The sequence below is a fragment of the Pogona vitticeps genome, chromosome 2, assembly GCF_051106095.1.
Source record: "Pogona vitticeps strain Pit_001003342236 chromosome 2, PviZW2.1, whole genome shotgun sequence".
Classification (NCBI taxonomy): domain Eukaryota; kingdom Metazoa; phylum Chordata; class Lepidosauria; order Squamata; family Agamidae; genus Pogona; species Pogona vitticeps.
The window spans coordinates 20,253,890-20,276,285 of record NC_135784.1 but is presented as its reverse complement, the minus strand read 5'-3'; the positions used below and the strand labels follow the sequence as shown (position 1 = coordinate 20,276,285).

General features: G+C 44.3%; 1 protein-coding gene across 2 annotated transcripts; it reads right to left on the bottom strand.

The window, feature by feature from the left end:
- Positions 1–295: 295 nt before the first annotated feature.
- On the bottom strand, positions 296–21,457 carry LOC140703990 (uncharacterized). Of its 2 annotated transcripts, XM_078388214.1 has the most exons (6): positions 21,350–21,457; positions 19,393–19,861; positions 18,770–18,896; positions 6,734–6,798; positions 4,171–4,297; positions 296–3,166 (listed from the first exon to the last, which is right to left on the bottom strand). In XM_078388214.1, the coding sequence occupies exons 2-6, from the start codon at positions 19,807–19,809 to the stop codon at positions 690–692; spliced, it is 3,213 nt and encodes a 1,070-aa protein (XP_078244340.1). In that variant the 5' UTR covers positions 19,810–19,861; positions 21,350–21,457; the 3' UTR covers positions 296–689. The 2 variants fall into 2 exon arrangements, with proteins under 2 accessions (XP_078244340.1, XP_078244341.1); XM_078388215.1 differs by lacking the exons at positions 18,770–18,896; positions 19,393–19,861; positions 21,350–21,457 and adding exons at positions 11,169–11,295; positions 11,821–14,603.
- Between the last annotated feature and the right edge of the window lie 939 nt (positions 21,458–22,396).

Sequence of the window (22,396 nt, the reverse complement as noted above, 5' to 3'; positions counted from 1 at the left end):
GATTATTATTGTGCTTTCCAGTTTCGGGCTTTCTAATTCTCAAAGTGACTTTTCCCCTCCCTTTTAAATATTTGTACACATATAGTTCTTAGCTTTAAAATGCCCTTTTAATGAGATGCCTCTTTATATGTATTTTTAGCTCTGTCTAATGATGTCAACCACTGTTGTACACTCATTGTTCCAATCTCTGAATACTGTCTTCGACTGTTGTAAGCTGCCTTTGGTCCTTTTCAAGGAGAAAGGTGCTGTAGAAATATTGTAAATTAATAAATAAATGAATAAACTGAGCCAGGTGTTCCTCCACGTATGGATTCCTTTATGCTTCAGACTTGGACAAAACACATATCACACTCCTAGCATTTGTATGGTTTCTCTCCAATGTGGAGACACTGATTACTCACAAGCTCTGAACTGTCAGCAAAACGTTTCCCATACTCCTGACATTTATTTGGTTTCTCTCCTGTGCGGACCCCCGTTATGCCTCACAAGAGTTGAGCTGTGTGCAAAACAATCCCCACACTCCTAGCAATTCTGTGAGTTCTCTCCAGTGTGGACAATCTTATGACTCACAAGTTGTGAAATCTGACCAAAACATTTCTCACACGCCTGGCATCTGTATAGTTTCTCTCCTGTGTGGACTCCCTTATGTCTCAGAAGCTGTGAATTCTAAGTGAAACATCACACTCCTATCATTTGTAATGTTTCTCTCCTTTGTGGATCCTCATATGATGCAGAAGGTGTGAATTCCAAGCAAAACATTTCCCACACTCCTGGCATTTGTAGGGTTTCTCTCCTTTGTGGATCCTCATATGATATACAAGGTGTGAATTCCAAGCAAAACATTTCCCACATTCCTGGCATTTGTAGGGTTTCTCTCCTGTGTGAACCCGCATATGACTGACAAGCTGTGAATTCCAAGCAAAACATTTCCCACACTCCAGGCATTTGTAGGGTTTCTCTCCTTTGTGGATCCTCATATGATGCAGAAGGTGTGAATTCCAAGCAAAACATTTCCCACACTCCTGGCATTTGTAGGGTTTCTCTCCTGTGTGAACCCGCATATGACTGACAAGCGGTGTATTCCGAGCAAAACATTTCCCATATTCCTGGCATTTGTAGGGTTTCTCTCCTGTGTGAATCCGCATATGACTGACAAGCTGTGAATTCAGAGCAAAACATTTCCCACATTCCTGGCATTTGTAGGGTTTCTCTCCTGTATGAACCCGCATATGACTGACAAGCGTTGAATTCTGAGCAAAACATTTCCCACATTCCTGGCATTTGTAGGGTTTCTCTCCTGTGTGAACTCGCATATGACTGACAAGCGTTGAATTCTGAGCAAAACATTTCCCACATTCCTGGCATTTGTAGGGTTTCTCTCCTGTGTGAACCCGCATATGACTGACAAGCGTTGAATTCCGAGCAAAACATTTCCCACACTCCTGGCATTTGTAGGGTTTCTCTCCTGTGTGGATCCTCATATTACTCATAACTGGTGAATTCGAAGTGAAACTTTTCCCACAATTATGGGAGTTGTAGGGTTTCTCTCCTTTGTGGATCCTCATATGACGCACAAGGTGTGCATTCCGAGCAAAACATTTCCCACATTCCTGGCATTTGTAGGGTTTCTCTCCTGTGTGAACCCGCATATGACTGAGAAGCTGTGGATTCCGAGCAAAATATTTCCCACACACCTGGCATTGGTAGGGTTTCTCTCCTGTGTGAACCCGCATATGATTGACAAGCTGTGAATTTTGAGCAAAACATTTCCCACACTCCTGGCACTTGTATGGTTTCTTTCCTGTGTGAATTCGCATATGTCTCACAAGCTCTGAATTATGAGGAAAAGATTTCCCGCAAGTCTGGCATTTGTAGGGTTTCTCTCCTGTATGAACCCGCATATGACTGACAAGCTGTGAATTCTGAGCAAAACATTTCCCACACTCCTGGCATTTGTAGGGTTTCTCTCCTGTATGAACCCGCATATGACTGACAAGATGTGAATTCTGAGCAAAACATTTCCCACACTCCTGGCATTTGTAGGGTTTCTCTCCTGTGTGGATCCTTATATGACGCAGAAGGTATGAATTCAGAGCAAAACATTTCCCACACTCCTGGCATTTGTAGGGTTTCTCTCCTGTGTGAAGTCGCATATGATTCCCAAGTTCTGAATTCAGAACAAAACATTTCCCACACTCCTGGCATTTGTAGGGTTTCTCTCCTGTGTGAAGTCGCATATGATTCCCAAGTCCTGAATTCAGAACAAAACATTTCCCACACTCCTGGCATTTGTAGGGTTTCTCTCCTGTGTGAACTCGCATATGATTCCCAAGTCCTGAATTCAGAACAAAACATTTCCCACACTCCTGGCATTTGTAGGGTTTCTCTCCTGTGTGAACTCGCATATGACCAACAAGCTGTGAATTCTGAGCAAAAGATTTCCCGCAAGTCTGGCATTTGTAGGGTTTCTCTCCTGTGTGGATCCTTATATGACGCAGAAGGTGTGAATTCCGAGCAAAACATTTCCCACACTCCTGGCATTTGTAGGGTTTCTCTCCTGTGTGAACTCGCATATGAATCAGAAGGTGTGAATTCTGAGCAAAAGATTTCCCGCAAGTCTGGCATTTGTAGGGTTTCTCTCCTGTGTGGATCCTTATATGACTCACAAGGTGTGAATTCCACACAAAACATTTTCCACACTCCTGACACTTGTATAGTTTCTCTCCCTTGTGGAACTTCATATGACTCACGAGCTGTGAATTCTGCGCATAAGATTTCCCACATTGCTGACATTTGTACTGTGTCTCTCCTGTGTGAATTCTCTTATGGTTCTTAAAGTTTGAATCATGAACAAAATATTTCCTACCCACTTGCCATTTGTACAGTTTTTTTCCTGTGGAAACTCTTCGATGGCCCAGAAAGCCTGCCTTGGAGTTTAAGCATTTCCCAGACATTTTGCGGAAAAAGCTATTCTTTTCAGTGCGGACCCTTCTGTGAACCATCCGTGCTACCATCAGACGAAAATATTTTCCAGATATGATGCATTTGTACGGCTTCTCTTTGGTACAAGTTTCTTCTGTGTGGGTTCTCGGATGTCCGGCAACCTCTAATTTCTGTGTACATGTCTTTTCATATCTGGGGCGTACATTTTTCTCCCTCCATTCATCTGCAGGAAAGGACAACAAATGTAAAAAAGGCTGAACTAGAGAGATCAACAAATCTAAAGATGAAAAAAAAACGAGCCGTTTTTAAAGATGTAGATATTGAGGCAAGAAATCTCTAATGGAAAGACGAAATTGTCAGTCTTTCAAATACTATAATACATTGTTCTTTTTCCGCTTTTAATTTTCCATCACATCTATAAACTTATTTAAGAAAGCTAAGAGAAATATCCTGATTTCCTCCATGGACTCCTGGTACCAACATTATACTCTTTATAAGGTCCAGGTCAAGGTCTTTATACAGAATTAGGACTGTATGAGGACTTTAAATCTTAATACAGATTTTGTTTTAGCTTAATATGGTTTACTATTACAGTGGTACCTCGCTAGATGAGGACACCGCTGTATGATGAATCCGCAGGACGGTGACTTTTTGCGATCGCTATAGCGATTTGCAAAACAGTCATTCCAATGGGGGAGTTCCACTGGACGTTGAATAGGTCCATGCTTCGCGAACCGTTTGTTCTCAAGTCGACGATTTTTCCAGCTGATCGCCGGGTTCTTAAAATGGCTGCCCTGTGTGTTCCGGACCCATGCTTCGCAGGGCAGCCATTTAACAGCTGATCAGCGCTAGGAAAATGGCTTCCCTGTGGGCGATCTTCACTGGACGACGAGGTAATTTCCCCATTGGAATGCATTAAATGGGTTTCAATGGATTCCAACGGGGAAAGGCTTTTTGCATGACGATGATTTCGCTTAACAGCGATTTTCCCGGAATGGATTATCGTCGTCATTTGGGACACCACTGTATTTTCTTGTTATTTTGATGGCTTTACTTTTATTTTCCGTGGGATCACTGCAGTAACAAATCTGCCAACATTGCAGTGGCTAAACCGATTTGGGACACCATTCTACCATGGAAACACTACTGTTGCTGTTATTGTTGCTAGTTGTTATTGCACTGGTAATAATGGAGATTAGCGTCAACCAAACAAGAAGAGAGCCTTACCAAGAGAGGATACCATTTGCCAGTTCTCTTCCATGACCTCCTGGTGGAGGGCCCTCTGGTCAGGATGCAGCATTGCCCACTCCTCCTGGGTGAAGTGCACGGCCACCTCCTCAAAGGTCACTGGACCCTAAAAATGGAAAAGAAAGAAGGCCTTCTTCATAGGATTAATAAAGATAACCTCCTCAATCCCAAGGAACAACTGAAGAGAAGTTGGTGGATCTCATATTATAGGTTTCAACTTAATACTGGAGGGAACATTTACTAAGGGCTACCAGTCACTTTGGCCAAATGCTCCCTCCAGGAAGAGAGGCCTCCAAACCACAGTTGCCGGGATAGAACAGGGGGAGGGAAAGGGCTACTGGTGACCCACCGTCCCTCCTTGTCAGCTTCCTTGAGGCAACCAGGGACCCTCTGTCAGCAATAGGATAATTAAAGCAGCCAAGCCTATAACAACGGAACAGGCCACAGCGATAATTAATGGGTCTCTCCGGGAGGGCAAGGTTCCTCTTGCCCTTAAGGAGACACTCATTAGGCCCATTAGGAAGAAACCAAATTTGGCGGTCGACGAAATCAGCAATTATAGGCCTCTCTCCAATGTTTCCTTCCTTAGCAAAGTGGTAGCGAGGGTGGTTGCTGATCAGCTTCAGGCGCTTCTGAATGAAACTAACGCTCTGGATCCATTTTAGTCGGGATTCAGGCCGCGCCACAGTACAGAAACGGCACTGGTCGCACAGTTGGATGACCTGCTGAGGGAGGCCGACAGGGGCAATACGTCCTCATTGGTTTTCCTTGATATCTCAGCCGCCTTTGATACCGTCGACCACAGTATCCTCCTAGGGAGGCTCTCTGAGCTGGGAATTGGTGGCCTGGTCTTTGCATGGCTCCGTTCCTTCTTGGAGAACAGTCCCCAGAGAGTACAGATTGGGGAGAATGTCTCGGCCCCGTGGATTCTGAACCGTGGGGTTTCACAGGGGTCGATTATCTCCCCAATGCTGTTTAATATCTATATGAGGCCGCTGGGTGGGGTCATAAGAGGCTGTGGGACGTCGTGCCATCAGTATGCTGATGACACCCAGCTTTACATCTCCTTTTCACGTACTTCAGTGGATGCCGTTCTGTCCCTTCAGCGCTGCCTGGAGGCCGTACTGCAATGGATGCAGCTGAATGGGTTGAGGCTGAACCCAGACAAGACAGAGGTCTTGAGGGTGGGTGCCCCCCCCCATTGGCGGTTTGGGAGACTCCCTCCCTTTGGGGGTTGTCTCTCACCACACAGAGTGAGGTCCGCAGCTTGGGGATACATCTGGACCCGGCACTTACCATGGAAACCCAGGTGGCGTCCGTGGCCCACTCCGCCTGTTGTCATCTGTGGCGGATTGCCCAACTGCGACCCTACCTTGATGGGGGGCCCTCACTACTCCCATCCACGCACTCGTAATCTCACGATTAGACCACTGCAATGCGCTCTACATGAGGTTACCTTTGAGATTGATGCGGAAGCTTTAAATGGTGCAGAACGCGGTGGCCAGACTTCTTAGTGGGGTGAGAAAACACCACCATATCTCTCCCATTCTGGCTGCCTTACACTGGCTGCCCATTCGCTTTCGCATCGACTTCAAAGTGTTAATGATGACGTATAAAGCCCTAAATGGGTTGGGACCTCGGTATTTGGCAGATCGCCTTCTCCAAACCCAGATCTACTCGAATTACTCGGCATAGCCAGGAGGGTCGGTTGAGGGGCCTAACGCCGAGAGAGGCCCGGAAAGAAAGAAACCGGGCCTTCTCCGCAGTGGCCCCTCCACTACGGAACCGCCTTCCATCAGAGATCCGCCTGGCTCCCTCGCTGGGTGTTTTTAAGAGCCATTTAAAAACTTGACTCTTCACACAGGCTTTCCCTCATGTCAATTCCTGAATTCTTTCTTTATGTTCTTGGATTCCCCATCTTGATCATGCTATATTATTGTTCAAATGATTTTTATGACTATGAATGTTGTTTATTTTTGATTGTGATGTTTTTATTGTTATTTAATGATTTTACAATTTTGTAAGCCGCCCCGAGTAGACGCTGTCTAGGGGGGTAGGGTATAAATCGAATGAATAAATAAATACATAAATGCTAGAATGATCTGGGCTTTGGGAGGAGAGATGGGAAAGTAATTCCTGGTGTCTCCACCTTCACTTTTGGAAAAGCTCAAACAACCCAATACTTGTGGGCTGCCTTCCTCCCGAGGACGTGACTCAAGGCAGCTCACCATGGGGAAAACGTAGAGTTAAAAACAGCATAAATTATACATTAAAAAGGAATTAACTATGATTAAAAATACCTTAAAGAATTAAAACACACACACACACACACACACACACACACACAAACACACACACCAGACACACAATACACTCTCACTCATTCTCTCTGCCCCATTAAGTGTCATACACTATTCTGTTTCAAAAATATAATAGTAGTACATTAAATAAGCAGTTAAAGAAACCACAGAAACTCCAAGAGGCATAAATTGTAAGCATAATATACAGTATATAATCGAAATATACAAGGCATTTGCCCTACCAGATCGGCGTCTCCACAGCAAGGAAGAGATGAAGGACTACTTGTCGTTGGCCTCGCGCCGGCCCCTGCGGGAGAGACGAAAGAGTTGAGAAGCCAGTCCTAGAAGCTCCTCTCAAGAGAAGATCATAATCCTAAAAACATGGACTAAATACTAAAGTCTTTGTTTAGCACCTGAGGATTCCCACCGCAGTTAAAGGCATACATTCACATACTAAAAAATCTGCCATTTCAGGAAACTGTGAGTGAATGATATTCCAAGAGGGAAGAAGACTGAGACTTTTAATTTTTTTATTGAGTAAAAGAATTTCTCCAACAATTAAAAAACACCAAATGTTATGATTTCTCCTTTTTTTCCAGATACTAGAGTTTAACTGCTGTGCAAAAAAAATTTTTTTATTCTGGATCACCTTTTTATTTATTAATTACCACTAAACAAACCAAGTTCTGTCTTTGTTTTAACCCACATTGTACAAATTGAATGCAAAATCTGGTGGGGGTGTTCCTTGTCTCTCTCCACCTGCCCTGAAGTCATTGCCTTCCTCTGTGTTTCTTTCCCCTTCTCCACCCCGTGTTTCCTACCTTCTTCCTAACTGTTAAGCTAAATTCTTCAAACATTAGCTGTAGAGAGTACACATGGTTAGGAAAAGAGAGACCGGCATCTCAAAAGGTATATAGGATAAATAACAGAAAAACGAGTACCACTCACTGAAGCATGCAAGGCTATACAGTGATACCTCGCTTAACGATGTTAATTCGTTCCAGCGAAATCGCTGTAAAGCTAAAATGTCGTAAATCAAAATAAAAAACCCATTGAAACGTATTAAAACCCGGTTAATGCATTCCAATGTGCTAAAAACTCACAGTCCTCCATAGGGTCAGACATTTTCAGTGCCTGTACAGTGAGGAATTCGTCCAGAAACACAGCGGGGAGCCATTTTGAGCACCCAGCGGCCATTTTGAAAACCCGACGATCAGCTGTTTTGATCGTCGTAATGTGAAGAATCAGTTCCCGAAGCAGGGAACCGATCTTCGCAAAGCGAAAAAAACCCATTTAAAACATTGTTTTTCATCGCAACTGCGATCACAAAAACATCATCGTTGATTCGTTGGTATACGGAGTAATCGTTAAGCGGGCCACGACTGTATACAGATGTATGTCAGTATCTCTCCCATCCTAAATTTATTTTTCCTTGTGGAAAGGTATGTCTTACCCTGGAAGAGTCAACTTCCTTTCTGATCCCTCAAGGTTACCAGGTCTGGAGGTTTTGTGCAAGAGCTGAAGAAGGGGCTAAAGCACTGGGGTGCTGCAACCTGACAGCTAAACTACTGCTTGCTTAGGAACTTCTTTTTTATTTGAAAGTGATGTGAAACATCATTTTATTTACATTAGCCATAGGTCTTAGAAAGATAAATAAACGAAAGCATCCTTCAGTCTAGAATCTAGAGAGACTATGGTAATGTGCTCTGAATAGAGGTCCTGGAACAGCGTCTAGTGTGGCTGAGAAGGCCAATATGTGAGTGACAGTCCCTTCCACACAGAAGACAAATCCAGTCTGTCCCCTGTCCAGTTCCCTGATTTTGCTGCTTTCGGGACTGCCTCCTTGCCTCTGCCTTCTGGACAAGGGTCTCTTCAAAATGGGAGAGGCGGTGATGCATCGCCTGCCTCCAGGCTGAACACTCAGATGTCAAGATTTCCCATCTGTTGAGGTCCATTCCTAAGGCCTTCAGATACAACTTGCACATCTCCTTGTATCACCTCTAAATTTTTGTTGGAGTACAATTGTAATTCAAATCGAGGAGGGTGTATTAGTGTCAGTGCCAGACATAAATTATCACTTTCTGTAATACGTATTATCAATTTCAAATTGGGCAAATATATTAATACGCAGAATGCAAGATAGCTATGTAGATCACACTGCCACCCCTCTTAGTGAAATGAGTACATTCTCCAGAACCGTCTCCCTTCATAAAGTCATTTAATATTAGGAGATCCCTCTTTTTTCTGAACTGAGTAAAGCAATATCCTGCATAATTCCATATTTTATCTTTGGATTGTCGACAACTTACGCCCAATATATAATCATCTGAATCTAATAACCCAATGAAAGTGGGGATATAAAGTTTCCTCATTAGCACCTAAGTGTACATTGAAATCCTCTGCAATAATGAATATTGCCTTAGGATATAGAGATTTGGAACTAAGCTGATGTGGATGGCTCCAAATTTATTAGAAATCAGGATGCCAAGGCCTCCTTTAGAGCGACCTCCTCTGGAGCTGGAATCAGGTTTTGATGGATAGCTTACAAAACCGTTTAGCTCCAACTCTTCCTTCTCCCAGGTCTCCTGGCGGAGTCCTGTGTCATATTCCCTGATAACGTTTTGAAAAGAGGGGTCTGCCACCTTCCCTTACCAGTCCATAATGTTCCAGGAAATAAATGTCAGCGAGAGATCTTGTTAATGGATTAAAAATCATTCAGAAGCAGATGCATCTGAGCTGAATGTGTTCTTTCCCACAGCAGGGTTAAGGGGGGGGGCGGTAACACTCTCTGAAAAAACTACTTGGTTTGCCCACAGTGGGTAAACAAGCAGGAAGTTGGAAAATTGTTTCCCCGAGCCTCTATATTAGAGAAGTAGGCTACTGTTCTTTCATGAGGTGAGGATCTGCTTCTTTCTGGGACCTGGTCTCTTTCCCCCCCCCCCCCAATGCCTCAACAAAAATCATATCTTCCTCTGCAGATTCAATCAGCCCCATAGATGGGTTCTGTCTGCTTACATCATGGACATCATGGGAAAGGCAGGGTTTAATGAGCACCTTAGTTTCTCAATGACTCTCTCAGGGGAGCCAATTTCCTCCTTATCCAGTTCTCTCATTTGGGTCCCGGTAGATGAAGACATCATTTCTGGGTTTGGAGTAGGAGTCAGATCACTAGGAACCCCTTCTGGAGCAAGCTTACTCAACAGGGGATTTAATTCCACTATGGACTGATTTTGTGCAATATGTATCTTCCCAATCTAGACCCCTTTCAGATCCCTCTAGATCCCTTTCAGAAGCCTCTTTTTCTCCTATATCCGGTTCTTTTGTCTGTGACCGAATAGGAGGAACAGTTGTGACTGATTTTAAAGTAGGGGTCTCTCATCACTCAAAGTATCCTCTAGGGTAGTCTTGCTCCATACAAGATTTCTTCTCTCTGGTGACTGGCATTGCCAAGTTTGTGTCTTTCTGCTCTGAGGTTCTGAACCAGCAGCTTCCTTGTTCTTAGATTTAGTGTTTCTGAGCGTTCCATGTCCCGGTGGAGTTTCTTGTGGTCATTTAATCCTGCCTTCCTTGCCCTTATTTCTATCAGATGGCCCTTTAAAAGCTCAAATCTGTTAATTAGGGCATGTTGTACTTCATAAGGTAAAGCATGGAGAGAGTCCAAGAGGTTCTTCTAATAAGGATCCAGGGTTCTGTGGGATCTTTTGCCTACTCAATTGGTGGCTGTGGATTATTCTCTACCAATTCTATAACACTAGGAGGATTTTCTGGATGGAGGTTTCCCCCCAATAGTGCCAGTAGTGTCCAGATCAATTAAATTAGTACTACAATTTTCTTTCACTTGAATGCTTTTAGTATCAGCTGGCCTGCAAAGCTCCAGCGCCAGAAGAGGAGCACAGTTCTCAAAAACGCTTACAACACATACACCCATCTCAGTCACTGCATCTTTTGATTCAGACACCCATGGCATTTGAGGTCTTCCTGGGTGTCTCGTTCCTATTGCTTTCTTGCAGTCTCACATATTTGTCTTCCAGCTGTTGTTGAACTCCCCTTTCCTATGATTTAAGAAACTTTTCTTTTCATGCTGGGAGTTCAATCCAGGGATAGACTGTTCAGATGGCGTCTCTTTTCCTGGTCAGATAAGTTAAAAAAAGTTTCTTGATTAAAAGGCTGAACTCTTTGGACTTCTTATGGCAACGCTTACATATTTAATGTCAGAAACCATGATCTCAAAATCACTCAGAATCACAGCCGGAGTTTGACCAAAAAGCTTTATATAAAAAATGACACAACATTTACATGGAAATAACTTAGACAAAACTATTGAGCTATAAACACTATATAAAAAGGGAATTAGATAAAAATGAGGAGTGAAGGAGAAACAGAGATGCTACTACCACATCCTATCAGAACTAGAACCTCCATCCTAATCGCAAATTTACATCTGAGAGGTTTTCCGTTCCAGATGGGAAAAATGTATCTTTTCACACATGGTCTCCTGGACAGAAACAAAGGAACTGGCTGCTATATAATAAGTCTTGGAAAACTGAAAAACCAAGTGGTAGGTTTGAAATATAGAGAGAACAAAAGAAGAATGTCACTCTATCCCCAGCTGAAAAGTCACAGGATAAACATTTCCCACAGGGGGGAAAAACACACCTTTGTAGCACAAAGCCTCACCTATAAAGCTGACACCTCCTTCGTTCCCTTGAGTGATCTCTTGTTCTTGAGGATCCTGTTTGATGTTGAACTGAGGTTCCTCTGCTCTGCGGAAATCAGACTGATCTTCTACAGAGATATTTCCCATCTGAGGATCCGTGACATGCAATAAGAAGGTAGAAAAGAAAAGACAGAGGAAAAGATCTCAGCGGATGAGACAGGGATTTGGAAGAAAAGGGACATCATCCACTGATTTTTAAAGAAAAATATTAGCAATTAGTAAAATTTGTAGTATTTCTGCCCTCATTTTCTTTATCCTTTGGAGCAGAAAAAGGCCATCCCCACCGGAACCAACCAAAAGGCATCATATTGTGTCATTGCAGCTACAACAGGGCTGGATTGAGTGCAGTGCCAAGAGTAAAGGTAAACCTGAAATTTACTTGGAAAACTATGCAGATGAGGAGGATGCACCTTGTTTTAAAGTGAAAGACGGTCTCCCCAATTTTGGGTACGGTTATTCATTTTCAAAATAAAATGAACACAGACCCCACATCTTCCTTTCAAGGACCATAAAGAATACATTCCAGCAGAACAGCCTCAAACAGGGAGCGAGTCCAGGGGTCATGGGCTCCCCATTTCAGATTCTAAGTCCCTGGGCATGGATTGCTCTCACCTCTAGCTCTTCCTGCTTTCTCTCTTCTGCCTGACTCAGACCCAGGAAACCTTCTGCCAGCGACACCGCCTGGGAAGTGGTCTCGGCTCCACATTCTCTCACCCAGCTCGACATCTCCAGGGGGAGGACAGCCAGGAACTGCTCCAAGATGACCAGGTCCAGCATCTGAGCCTTTGTGTGTTGCTCTGGCTTGAGCCACTGACGGCAAAGGTGGTGGAGTCGGGTACAAACCTCTCGTGGACCATTAGCCTTCTCGTAGGAGAATTTCCTGAATTTCTGGCACTGCGTATCTGAGTTGGGCATCTCCTCATCTAGGACCTTCTCCACCAATCTTTCAGAGCATGCCCCAAGGCTTGCTACCCAGATAACATCTGGGTCTCTTCCTGCTCTGGGGAGAGGGGTGTGTTGGTCTGCCATTGTATTCTGTACTCAACAATACTTCCAACACAGTTGTCGAACCACTCTTGTCCTCCTGAGCAAATAAAATCGGTTCCCTACAAGTCCCTCTGCTCCTTTACGCGGATGATGCCGTTCTAATTTCCCGCACCCGTGTGGGTTTGAAACGCCTACTTACCAGGTGCCTCGAATATCTCAACCAAAACAAGCTTCTACTAAACTGCGAAAAATCAAAAATTCTTGTTTTCTCCAAATCCTGGCGACCCTTAAAATGGGTAATCAATGGTAACATAATAGAACAGGTTAAGCATTACAAATACCTTGGTATCAACTTTCAATATAACTTATTTTGGACACAACACCGTAATTCTGTTACAAATCTAGCCACTTCCAGCGCCTTTGCAGTCTCCCGGTTTTTCTACAATACTGGCAACCAACTCATCCCTGCAGCCATAAAGGTCTTTAACGCTAAAGTTCAGGCCCAAATTTTATATGGTTGCCCTATATGGATTAGCTCATTCGACCATTCTATTGAGTGTATCCAGTCAAAATTTCTTCGTAAAATATTAGGGCTGCCTAATTGCGTTCCTTACGCTGCTCTTTGCCTGGAAACTGGACAGACTTCAATCGAATCTAGAGCCTGGTTGATTACCTTCAAATACTGGCTGAGACTTCATAACGACCCTGATCCAAATAGTCTCATTTTTCAATTACTTCAAGATTTGTCCCCCTCCAACTGGCTTGCCATCATCGAGAAAAAAATTAGTGCTTTGGGTCTATGCTTGGACTCTTTTTATATGCTGTCTGCCTCTGAAACGTTCCAAATAATCAAACGAAGAGTCCTGGATATTGAGCAACAAAATCTTTATAATGCGGCTAACAAGACTTGTTCACCAGCGAAATTGTCTCTCCCTTGCAAATTTGGACATATAGCCTCATATCTTTCTGCACTAAGTAACCCCCAGCACCGGAGGGCGTTCTCATTGGCCCGGTTTAATGTGATGCCATCTGCAGTCCTGACTGGCAGATTTTTAAGGACCCCCCACGCAGATAGGCTTTGTTCATGTAAACAAAATTGTATCGATTCAATTTCCCATATCCTATTAGGGTGTCCCAAGTATACTGTCCCTCGTATCCAACTTTTAGAACCAATTTTAAAAAACAAATCAGGCCTCTCTGAAGCTGATAAAGTTTATTTTATGTTGAGTGACTCTCTACAGGATGTATCTGCGAGCGTAGCATCCTTTCTACACTATGTTACAACCCTGTGCAACAAAGACCAGCAAACTGCACTCCTCTTTTAATTTTCCTTTTATACGTTGTCTTGTCTATGCCAATAAAGGTCTGATTGATTGATTGATTGGTTTTAAAAGGCTAGGCATCAATTAATGCAGTGCACCTGTTCATAACATCTACACAGTCTTGTGAAATTCGCATTTTTAGTTTGGTTTCTCGTAGTCATTGTTTTACATTCAATTGGTTTTGAAAAATAATCTCGTAAAAATATTACCTTCTTATTCAGGAAGAATGCTTTAGCAGGTGACGTTTCTATTACATATTTCACCAGCTAGGAGTTTATTTATTTTATTTTTATTAATTAAATTTATACCCCACCCATCTACATCGAAGTTTATTCTGGGCAGCGAGTGTAGTTTCCTGACTAGAACAGGATAAAGCTCTCCAACAAACAGAATCCTTTACGTAGACAGCTCATAATTTCCCTCCTATGTCTGTTTAGTATTTTATTTATTTACTTATTTAAAATAATTTTATCCAACCTATCTCCTTAAACAGGATCCAAGGGGGTTTACATCACTAAATGAAGAAGCAAAAAAAAGAGTAAGCATCCAGATCTGTTTTCAAAATGAATCAAAGACTAGATTAAACATTGTAAATAAAACCCAAGAGTAAAAAGACATTTCAAAGCCATCAGAATCCCTCGAAAGGTCCCTCTCAGACCCACCAGCCAGTCCCTCAAGGAAAGCCTGCCTGGAGAGGGTGGCCTTCATCCCCGTCTGGAAGGTCAGCCAAGAGGGAACCAGCCTCGTATCCCAGGAGAGGGAATCCCAGAGTTTCGGGATCTAATGAGTTGTTGGCTGAAGGTGTCCTCCATTAAATGGGGGACCCACCAAGCGCCACCCTTTCGCCCTCCAAGGGAGCCAAACGGGGAACCTTCTCCCCCCCCTGCAAGTGGCTCGGAAGGTGCAGGATCAGCCCTTTTGTGGGCACGAGAGGTGGAAGGAGGGGGGTGGATGTGGCCCTTCAGGCAGCAGAAAGGCTTGGGCCGCAAACAGCCCTTGCTTGGGGGCTCCCCTCCGGCTGCCTCTCCTGCCCGGTCTTGGGGGGCTTCCCTTCCCTCGGCTGGCCTCGGAGTTCGGGGGCCCTTCCCTCCCCCTCCCGCCCCTCTCCTCCCTCCCAGTCTCCCCCAGTTCCCTCCCCCCCTCCAACCCCGACTCACCCTCCCTCCTTGTTACATGTGGCTCCTCGGATCCCAGGCAGCCTTTCCAGCATCCGAAGCGCCGCTTTCTGTCCGGAAGAAGAAAAAGAGGAGGACCGGAAGGGACGCTTTTTCAAATGGGACCGTTTCTATGGGGACTGACGCCTCTCACACTTCCAAGACTCCCTTCTAGGAAATGGGACTCGGTGCGTTTAACCCCTCATTTTCTGGTGTCCCAAAAGAAGAACTGCGGGGAGGTTTGGCTTCTCCAGCCCCGGCATCTGGCTCCCTCCGGGGTTCGAGGGAAGGGATCCAGGGCTCCCTTGCCCAGAAATCACTGGGATTTTCCCCCACCCACAGCCTCCTTTCCTCCTTCCCAGCTCCATTCAGCGCCAGGAACTCCCACCTGGCCTCTCGGTTTGCCTCTTTGTCCTTTTCCATCGAAAACCAGTCTGGTTGGAGCTTTGCAACAGAAACAAGTAAACAACAACAACAACAACAACAACAACAATAAGAACAACAACAACAACAACAACAACAATAAATATAAATATAAATAAATAAAAAAAATAAATTCATGATTGGAACACATTCCTATGTAGTATCCCCACCAAACCATGGTCAGATGGCAGGTCCCGACTGTGCCCACAAAGGGCAACACCGAAAGCAACAGTCCTTCTTCAGTCCATGGCTTTGCATGTGCACTAAAAACACAGATCATTCAGTATGGATTCTCCGAGATCTGCATGATTTTTACGTGGGATGCTTCCCAAACCCACTCCCAGGATTTGTGTGGGACACAGATGGTGCCTCTGATTTGACAGTAGTTTGTTGAAGAATGCAGTTAATAATCATGTGGATCCATTAGGACCTTTAAGAATGAAAACAAACAAACTCAGATGTACATGCTTGCAACGGATTCCTCTGTAGGATACCCACCAACCATCTTCAGATGGCAGGTTCAGACCTTTTGGGGAAGTTAACACTTCAGCTTTTTAATGTAGTGACAGATTTTACTTTTTGGGACTCCATGATCACTGCAGATGGAGGCAGCAGCCACGAAATTAAAAGATGCCTGCTTCTTGGGAGGTAAAGTGATGACAAACCTAGACAGCATTTTAACATGCAGAAACCTCACCTTGCCAACAAAATTCCGAATAGTCAAAGCTATGGTTTTACCTGCAGTGATGTACAGAAGTAAGAGCTGGACCATAAAGATAGCTGACCGCCGAAGAATTGATGCTTCTGAATTGTGGTGCTGGAGGAGACCCTTGAAAGTCCCCTGGACTGCAAAGAAAACAAACCTATCAATTCTAAAGGAAATCAAGTCTGAGTGCTCACTGGAAGGACAGATCCTGAAGCAGAGGCTCCAATACTATTCCCATCTCATGAGAAGTCTCCCTGGAAAAAATGCAAAAAATTTTGACCCAAGTCTGGAAGGCAGTGGAAGACAGGAGGGCCTGGTTTGTTCTGGTCCATGGGGTCACGAAGAGTTGGACATGACTAAATGACTAAACAAACACAAAATATTGTGGCAGTTCTCTCCTCTCACTGCCTTCTCCAATCTTTGCTTCTTCTGTAGAAACAAAGAGGAAGGGAACTTAGCCTTGTGTGTTTAGTCGTTTAGTCGTGTCCGACTCTTCGTGACCCCATGGACCAGAGCACACCAGGCCCTCCTATCTTCCACTGCCTCCCGGAGTTGTGTCAAATTCATGTTGGTTGCTTTGCAGACACTGTCCAGCCATCTCATCCTCGGTCGTCCCCTTCTCCTCTTGCCGTTACACCTTCCTAACATCAAGGTTTTTTCCAAGGACTATTTTCTTCTCATGAGATGGCCAAAGTACTGGAGCCTCAGCTTCAGGATCTGTCCTTCCAGTGAGCACTCAGGGTTGATTTCCTTTAGAATTGATAGGTTTGTTCTCCTTGCATCCAGGGGACTCTCAAGAGCCTCCTCCAGCACCACAGTTCAAAAGCATCAATTCTTCGGCGGTCAGCTTTCTTTATGGTCCAGCTCTCACTTCCATACGTCACTACATGAAAAACCATAGCTTTGACTATGTGGACTTTTGTTGGCAAGGTGATGTCTCTGCTTTTTAAGATGCTGTCAAGGTTTGTCGTTGCTTTCCTCCCAAGAAGCAGGCGTCTTTTAATTTCAGGGCTGCTGTCTCCATCTGCAGTGATCATGGAGCCCAAGAAAGTAAAGTCTGTCACTGCCTCCATATCTTTCCCTTCTATTTGCCAGGAGGTGATGGGACCAGTGGCCATGATGGTAGTTTTTTTGATGTTGAGTTTCAGACTGTTTTTTGCACTCTCCTCTTTCACTCTCATTACAAGGTTCTTTAATTCCTCCTCACTTTCTGCCATCAGAGTGGTATCATCTGCATATCTGAGGTTGTTGATATTTCTTCCGGCAATCTTAATTCTGGCTTGGGTTTCTTCCAGTCCAGCCTTCCGCATGATGTATTCTGCATACAAGTTAAATAAGCAGGGGGACAATATACAGCCTTGTCGTACTCCTTTCCCAATTTTGAACCAATCAGTTGTTCCATGACCAGTTCTAACTGTTGCTTCCTGTCCCACATATAGGTTTCTCAGGAGACAGATAAGGTGGTCAGGCACTCCCATTTCTTTAAGAACTTGCCACAGTTTGCTGTGGTCCACACAGTCAAAGGCTTTTGCATAGTCAATGAAGCAGAAGTAGATATTTTTCTGGAACTCTCTGGCTTTCTCGATAATCCAGCGCATGTTAGCAATTTGGTCTCTAGTTCCTCTGCCTCTTCGGAATCCAGCTTGTACTTCTGGGAGTTCTCGGTCCACAAACTGCTGAAGCTTACCTTGGAGGATTTTGAAAAGAGGGGTCCACCACCTTCCACCACCATTGATGGATTGTCATTCAGAAGCAGATGGATCCGTTCTTAGATTTATTGTGTCTGAGTGTTCTCTGTCCCAGTGAAGTTTCTCGTGGTCATTTAATCCTCCCTTCCTTGTCCTTATTTCTATCAGGTGGCCCTTTAAAAGCTCAAATCTGTTAATTAGGGCATTTTATACTTCATAAAGTAAAGCATGGAGACAGTCCAAGAGGTTCCTCTCCTCAGAATCCAGTGGTTCTGTGCGTTCTTTTGCCCACTCCATTGGCGGCTGGGGATCATTCTCTACCAATTCTATAGCATTGGGGGGGGGGGGGTATTCCAGATGGATATTTCCAATGTGCCAGTAGTGTCCAGATCAATTGAATCCGTGCTATGGTTTTCTTTCCCTTGAATGCTTTTAGCATTATCTGGGTTGCAAAGACACAGTGGCAGAGGGGGAGCACAGTTCTCAAAAACGCTTACGTATAACAGACACACCCATCTCAGTCAGGGCATCTTTCGATTCAGGCACCCTGGCCTTGAGGTCTTCCTGGGTGTCTCCTTCCTATTGCCTTCTTGCAGACTCACATATTTGTCTCCCTGTTGTTGTTGAACTCCCCTTTCCTATGTTTTAGAACCTTTTCTGTTCATGCTGGGAGTTCAATCCAGGGATAGACGGTTGAGATGGTGTCTCTTTCCCTGATCAGATTAAAAAGCATTTCTTGATTAAACGGATGAATTCTTTGGACCTCTTACGGCAACACCTACGTATTAGTGTCAGAAACCATGATCTCAAAATCAGTCAGAATCACAGCCGGAGTTTGACCAAAAGGCACTATATCAAAAATGACGTAAAACCCACGTGGAAAGGAGTTAGACCAAACTGTTGAGCTATAAACACTATATAAAAAGGGAATTAGATAAAAATGAGGAGTGAAGGAGCAACAAAGAGAGATGCTACTACCACACCCTATCAGAACCGGAACCACTCTCCCAATCCAAAATTTACACCTGAGAGGTTTTCCGCTTCAGATGGGAAAAATGCATCTTTTCACACATGGTCTCCTGGACAGAAACAAAGGAAATGGCTGCTATATAATAGGTCTCGGAAAACTGAAAAACTAAAGAGGCTTGGTTTGAAGTATAGAAAGAACAAAAGAAGAATGTCACTCCATCCCCAGCTAAAAAGTCAGGGAGAAAACATACACAGGCCCGTCTTTCCTTTCCCACATTAAAAAACACACAACTTTCTAGCACAAAGCCTCACCTATAAAACTGACACCTCCTTCATTCCCTTGATTGATCTCTTCCTGTTGAGGATCCTGTTTACTGTCTTGCTGAGGTTCCTCTGCTCTGCGGAAATCGGGCTGATTTTCTGCAGAGAGATTTCCCAACTGAGGATCCGTGACATTCAGTGAGAAGGGAGAAAAGAAAACAAAGAGGAAAAGATCTCAGCGGATGAGAAAGGGACCTGGAAGAGAAGAAACATCTTCCACAGATTTTCTAAGAAAAACATTTGAGAATTGGTAAAATTTGTAGGATTTCTTTCCTCATTTTCTTACGCTTTGGAGTAGAAAAGGCCATCCCCACTGGAACCGACCGAAAGGCATCATATTGTGTCATTGCACCTACAACAGGGCTGGATTGAGTGCAGTGGCATAGGAAAACTATGCAAATGAGGAGGATGCATGCTGTTTTAAAGTGGAAGAGGGTCTCCCCAATTTTGGGGACGCGTATTCAGCTTCAAAATAAAATGAACACGGACCCCACATCTTCCTTTCAAGGACCAGAAAGAATAAATTCCAGCAGAACAGCCTCAAACAGGGAGCGAGTGCAGGGGTCATGGGCTCCCCATTTCGATTCTAAGGCCCTGGCATGGATTGCTCTCACCTCTAGCTCTTCCTGCTTTCTCTCTTCTGCCTGACTCAGACCCAGGAAACCTTCTGCCAGTGACACCGCCTGGGAAGTGGTCTCGGCTCCACATTCTCTCACCCAGCTCGACATCTCCAGGGGGAGGACGGCCAGGAACTGCTCCAAGATGACCAGGTCCAGGATCTGAGCCTTTGTGTGTCGCTCTGGCTTGAGCCACTGACGGCAAAGGTGGTGGAGTCGGGTACAAACCTCTCGAGGACCATCAGCCTCCTTGTAGGAGAATTTCCTGAATTTCTGGCACTGCATATCAGAGCTGGGCATCTCCTCATCTAGGACCTTCTCCACCGTTCTTTCAGAGCACGTCCCAAGGCTAGTTACCTGCATAATATCTGGGTCTCTTCCTGCTCTGGGGAGAGGAGTGTGTTGGTCTGCCATTTTACTCTTTACTCAACAATACTTCCAACGCAGTCTTCGAACCACTGTCCTCCTGCTGAGCAAATAAATTCCTTAACAGACGACATGACTGAAGCTCTGCAAAGCAAAGACACTCCCAAGTGAGCATGTGCCAGACCAAAAAAAAATGCTACAAAGGGAAACCAACCAAGTCTCATCTCCAACAGGGAAGACAGAAGGATGGGGCTCTTGTCCGTTCACCTGAGAGGAACAGACCAACGGGCTTGAGACCGTCAGAGACTCAGTAGTGGGGCCATCTTCCCTTTTTTCCTGATCCCTTTCTAACTATTCAGATTCATTCTTCACCTTAAGCCAAAACATAAGCCTTTCCTCTGACTTTCTTTTATACTTTGCTGCCTTAATATTAGGTGTTCACAGAGCTCCTTTTGATGTGGAAAAAAATCCTCAGGCAACCATTGCTTGGCTTTTAAAAGGCTAGGCATCAATCAAAGCAGTGCCTCCATTCAGAACATCTACACAATCTTGTGAAACACTCACTTGTATTTTGGTTTCTTACAGTCATTGTTTTACATTCAATTGGTTTTGAAAAATAATCTCATAAAAATATTCCCTGCTTATTCAGGAAGAGATCTTTAGCAGGTGACTGTTCTACTACATATTTCACCAGGTACAAGTTCATTTATTTCATTTTTATTCATTAAATTTATACCCATTTAGACTGAAGTCTATTCTGGGCGGCTAGTCTAATTTCCTGACTAGAACAGGACAAATCTGCATCAAACAGAATCCTTTACATAGACAGCTCATAATTTCCCTCCTGTATTTATTAATTATTTTATTTATTATTTAAAATAATTTTATCCAATCTATGTGCTTAAATAGGATCCAAGGTGATTTACATCACGAAAAAGAATATTTAGAAGCAACAACAGTAAGTATCCAGAGACCTTTTAAAAATGGAACAAACAATAGATTAAAGATTGTAAATCAAACCCAAGACTAAAAAGACATTTCAAAGCCATCAGAATCCCTTGAAAGTTCCCTCTCAGACCCACCAGTCGGTCCCTCAAGGAAAGCCTGCCTGGAGAGGATGGCCTTCATCCCCCTGTGGAAGGTCAGCCAAGAGGGAACCAGCCTCGGATCCCAGGCGAGGGGATCCCAGAGTTTCGGGATCTAATGAGTTGTTGGCTGAAGGTGTCCTCCATTAAATGGGGGGCCCACCAAGCGCCACCCTTTCGCCCTCCAAGGGAGCCAAACAGGGGAACCTTCTCCCCCCCTGGAAGTGGCTCGGAAGGTGCAGGATCAGCCCTTTTATGGGCAGGAGAGGTGGAAGAAGGGGGGGGGTGGATGTGGCCCTTCAGGCAGCAGAAAGGCTTGGGCCGCAAACAGCCCTTGCTTTGGGACTCCCCTCCGGCTGCCTCTTCTGCCCGGTCTTGGGGGGGCTTCCCTTCCCTCGGATGGCCTCGGAGTTGGGGGGCCCTTCCCTCCTTCTCTCCCCCTCCCGCCCCTCCCCTCCCTCCCAGTCTCCCCCAGTTCCCTCCCCCCTCCAACCCCGACTCACCCTCCCTCCTTCTTGCAAGCCGTTCCTCGGATCCCAGGCAGCCTTTCTAGCAGCCGAAGGCCCGCTTTCTGTCCGGAAGAAGTAAAAGAAGACCGGAAGGGACGCTTTTTCAAATGGGACCGTTTCTATGGGGACTGGCTCCGCTCCCTCTTCCAAGTTTCCCTTCTAGGAATAGAGACTCTGTGTGTTTAACTCCTCGCTTCCGGATACCCTGAAATAGGGCCAGGGAAGCATCATTGGCACCGGGCGGAGGTTTGGTTAACAAAATTAACTAGTAGTCCCTCTTTATAAAACTGAATGTAGGAAAGTAGCTGGCAACCTGTGACCCTTACATTATTAGTATGGAAATCTTAATATAGCAATTTACATGATCCAAAGCAGCATGGATTGACTGGTGGGAGATCATGTCAAAATAATCTTAGTGACTTTCCTGACTGTTGATTAAAGTAATAGATAAAGGGGGGAGGTTGCCAGCCTATTCCTTGCCCCAAACAGCATTGGGCCAGGCAAAGTACAAGTGGGTCATATGTAAGTGACCCCCCTCTGCTGGTTTCCGGTGTGAAATTTGTGGCCCAAGGCTCATTAACCCTTGCAGAACTCCAGCTTCTTATTCAAAATGGTAAAATATGCAGCGGTGCCCACTTTGCCAGCCTATTCCATGCCCAAAACAGCATTGGTCCAGGCAAAATACTATTGTATTTTGTGTTAGAGATTTGATTGATTGATTGATTGATTGATTGATTGATTGAATGATTGATTGATTGATTGATTGATTGATTGATTGATTGATTGATTGATTTATTTATTTATTTATTTATTTATTTATTTATCTATTTATTTATTTATTTGACTTATGTACCGCCCCATAGCGCTACAAGCACTCTTTGGGCGGTTTACAATTTTAATTATACAGGCTAAACATCATTATTAATACACTGATATTTGAGTGATCCAACTTGGTTTAATAGTTTAAATACAACATGTTCTGAATAAGAAGCTGGGACACGAATAAGAAGTGAATAAGAAGCTGGCCGAATAAGAAGCTAA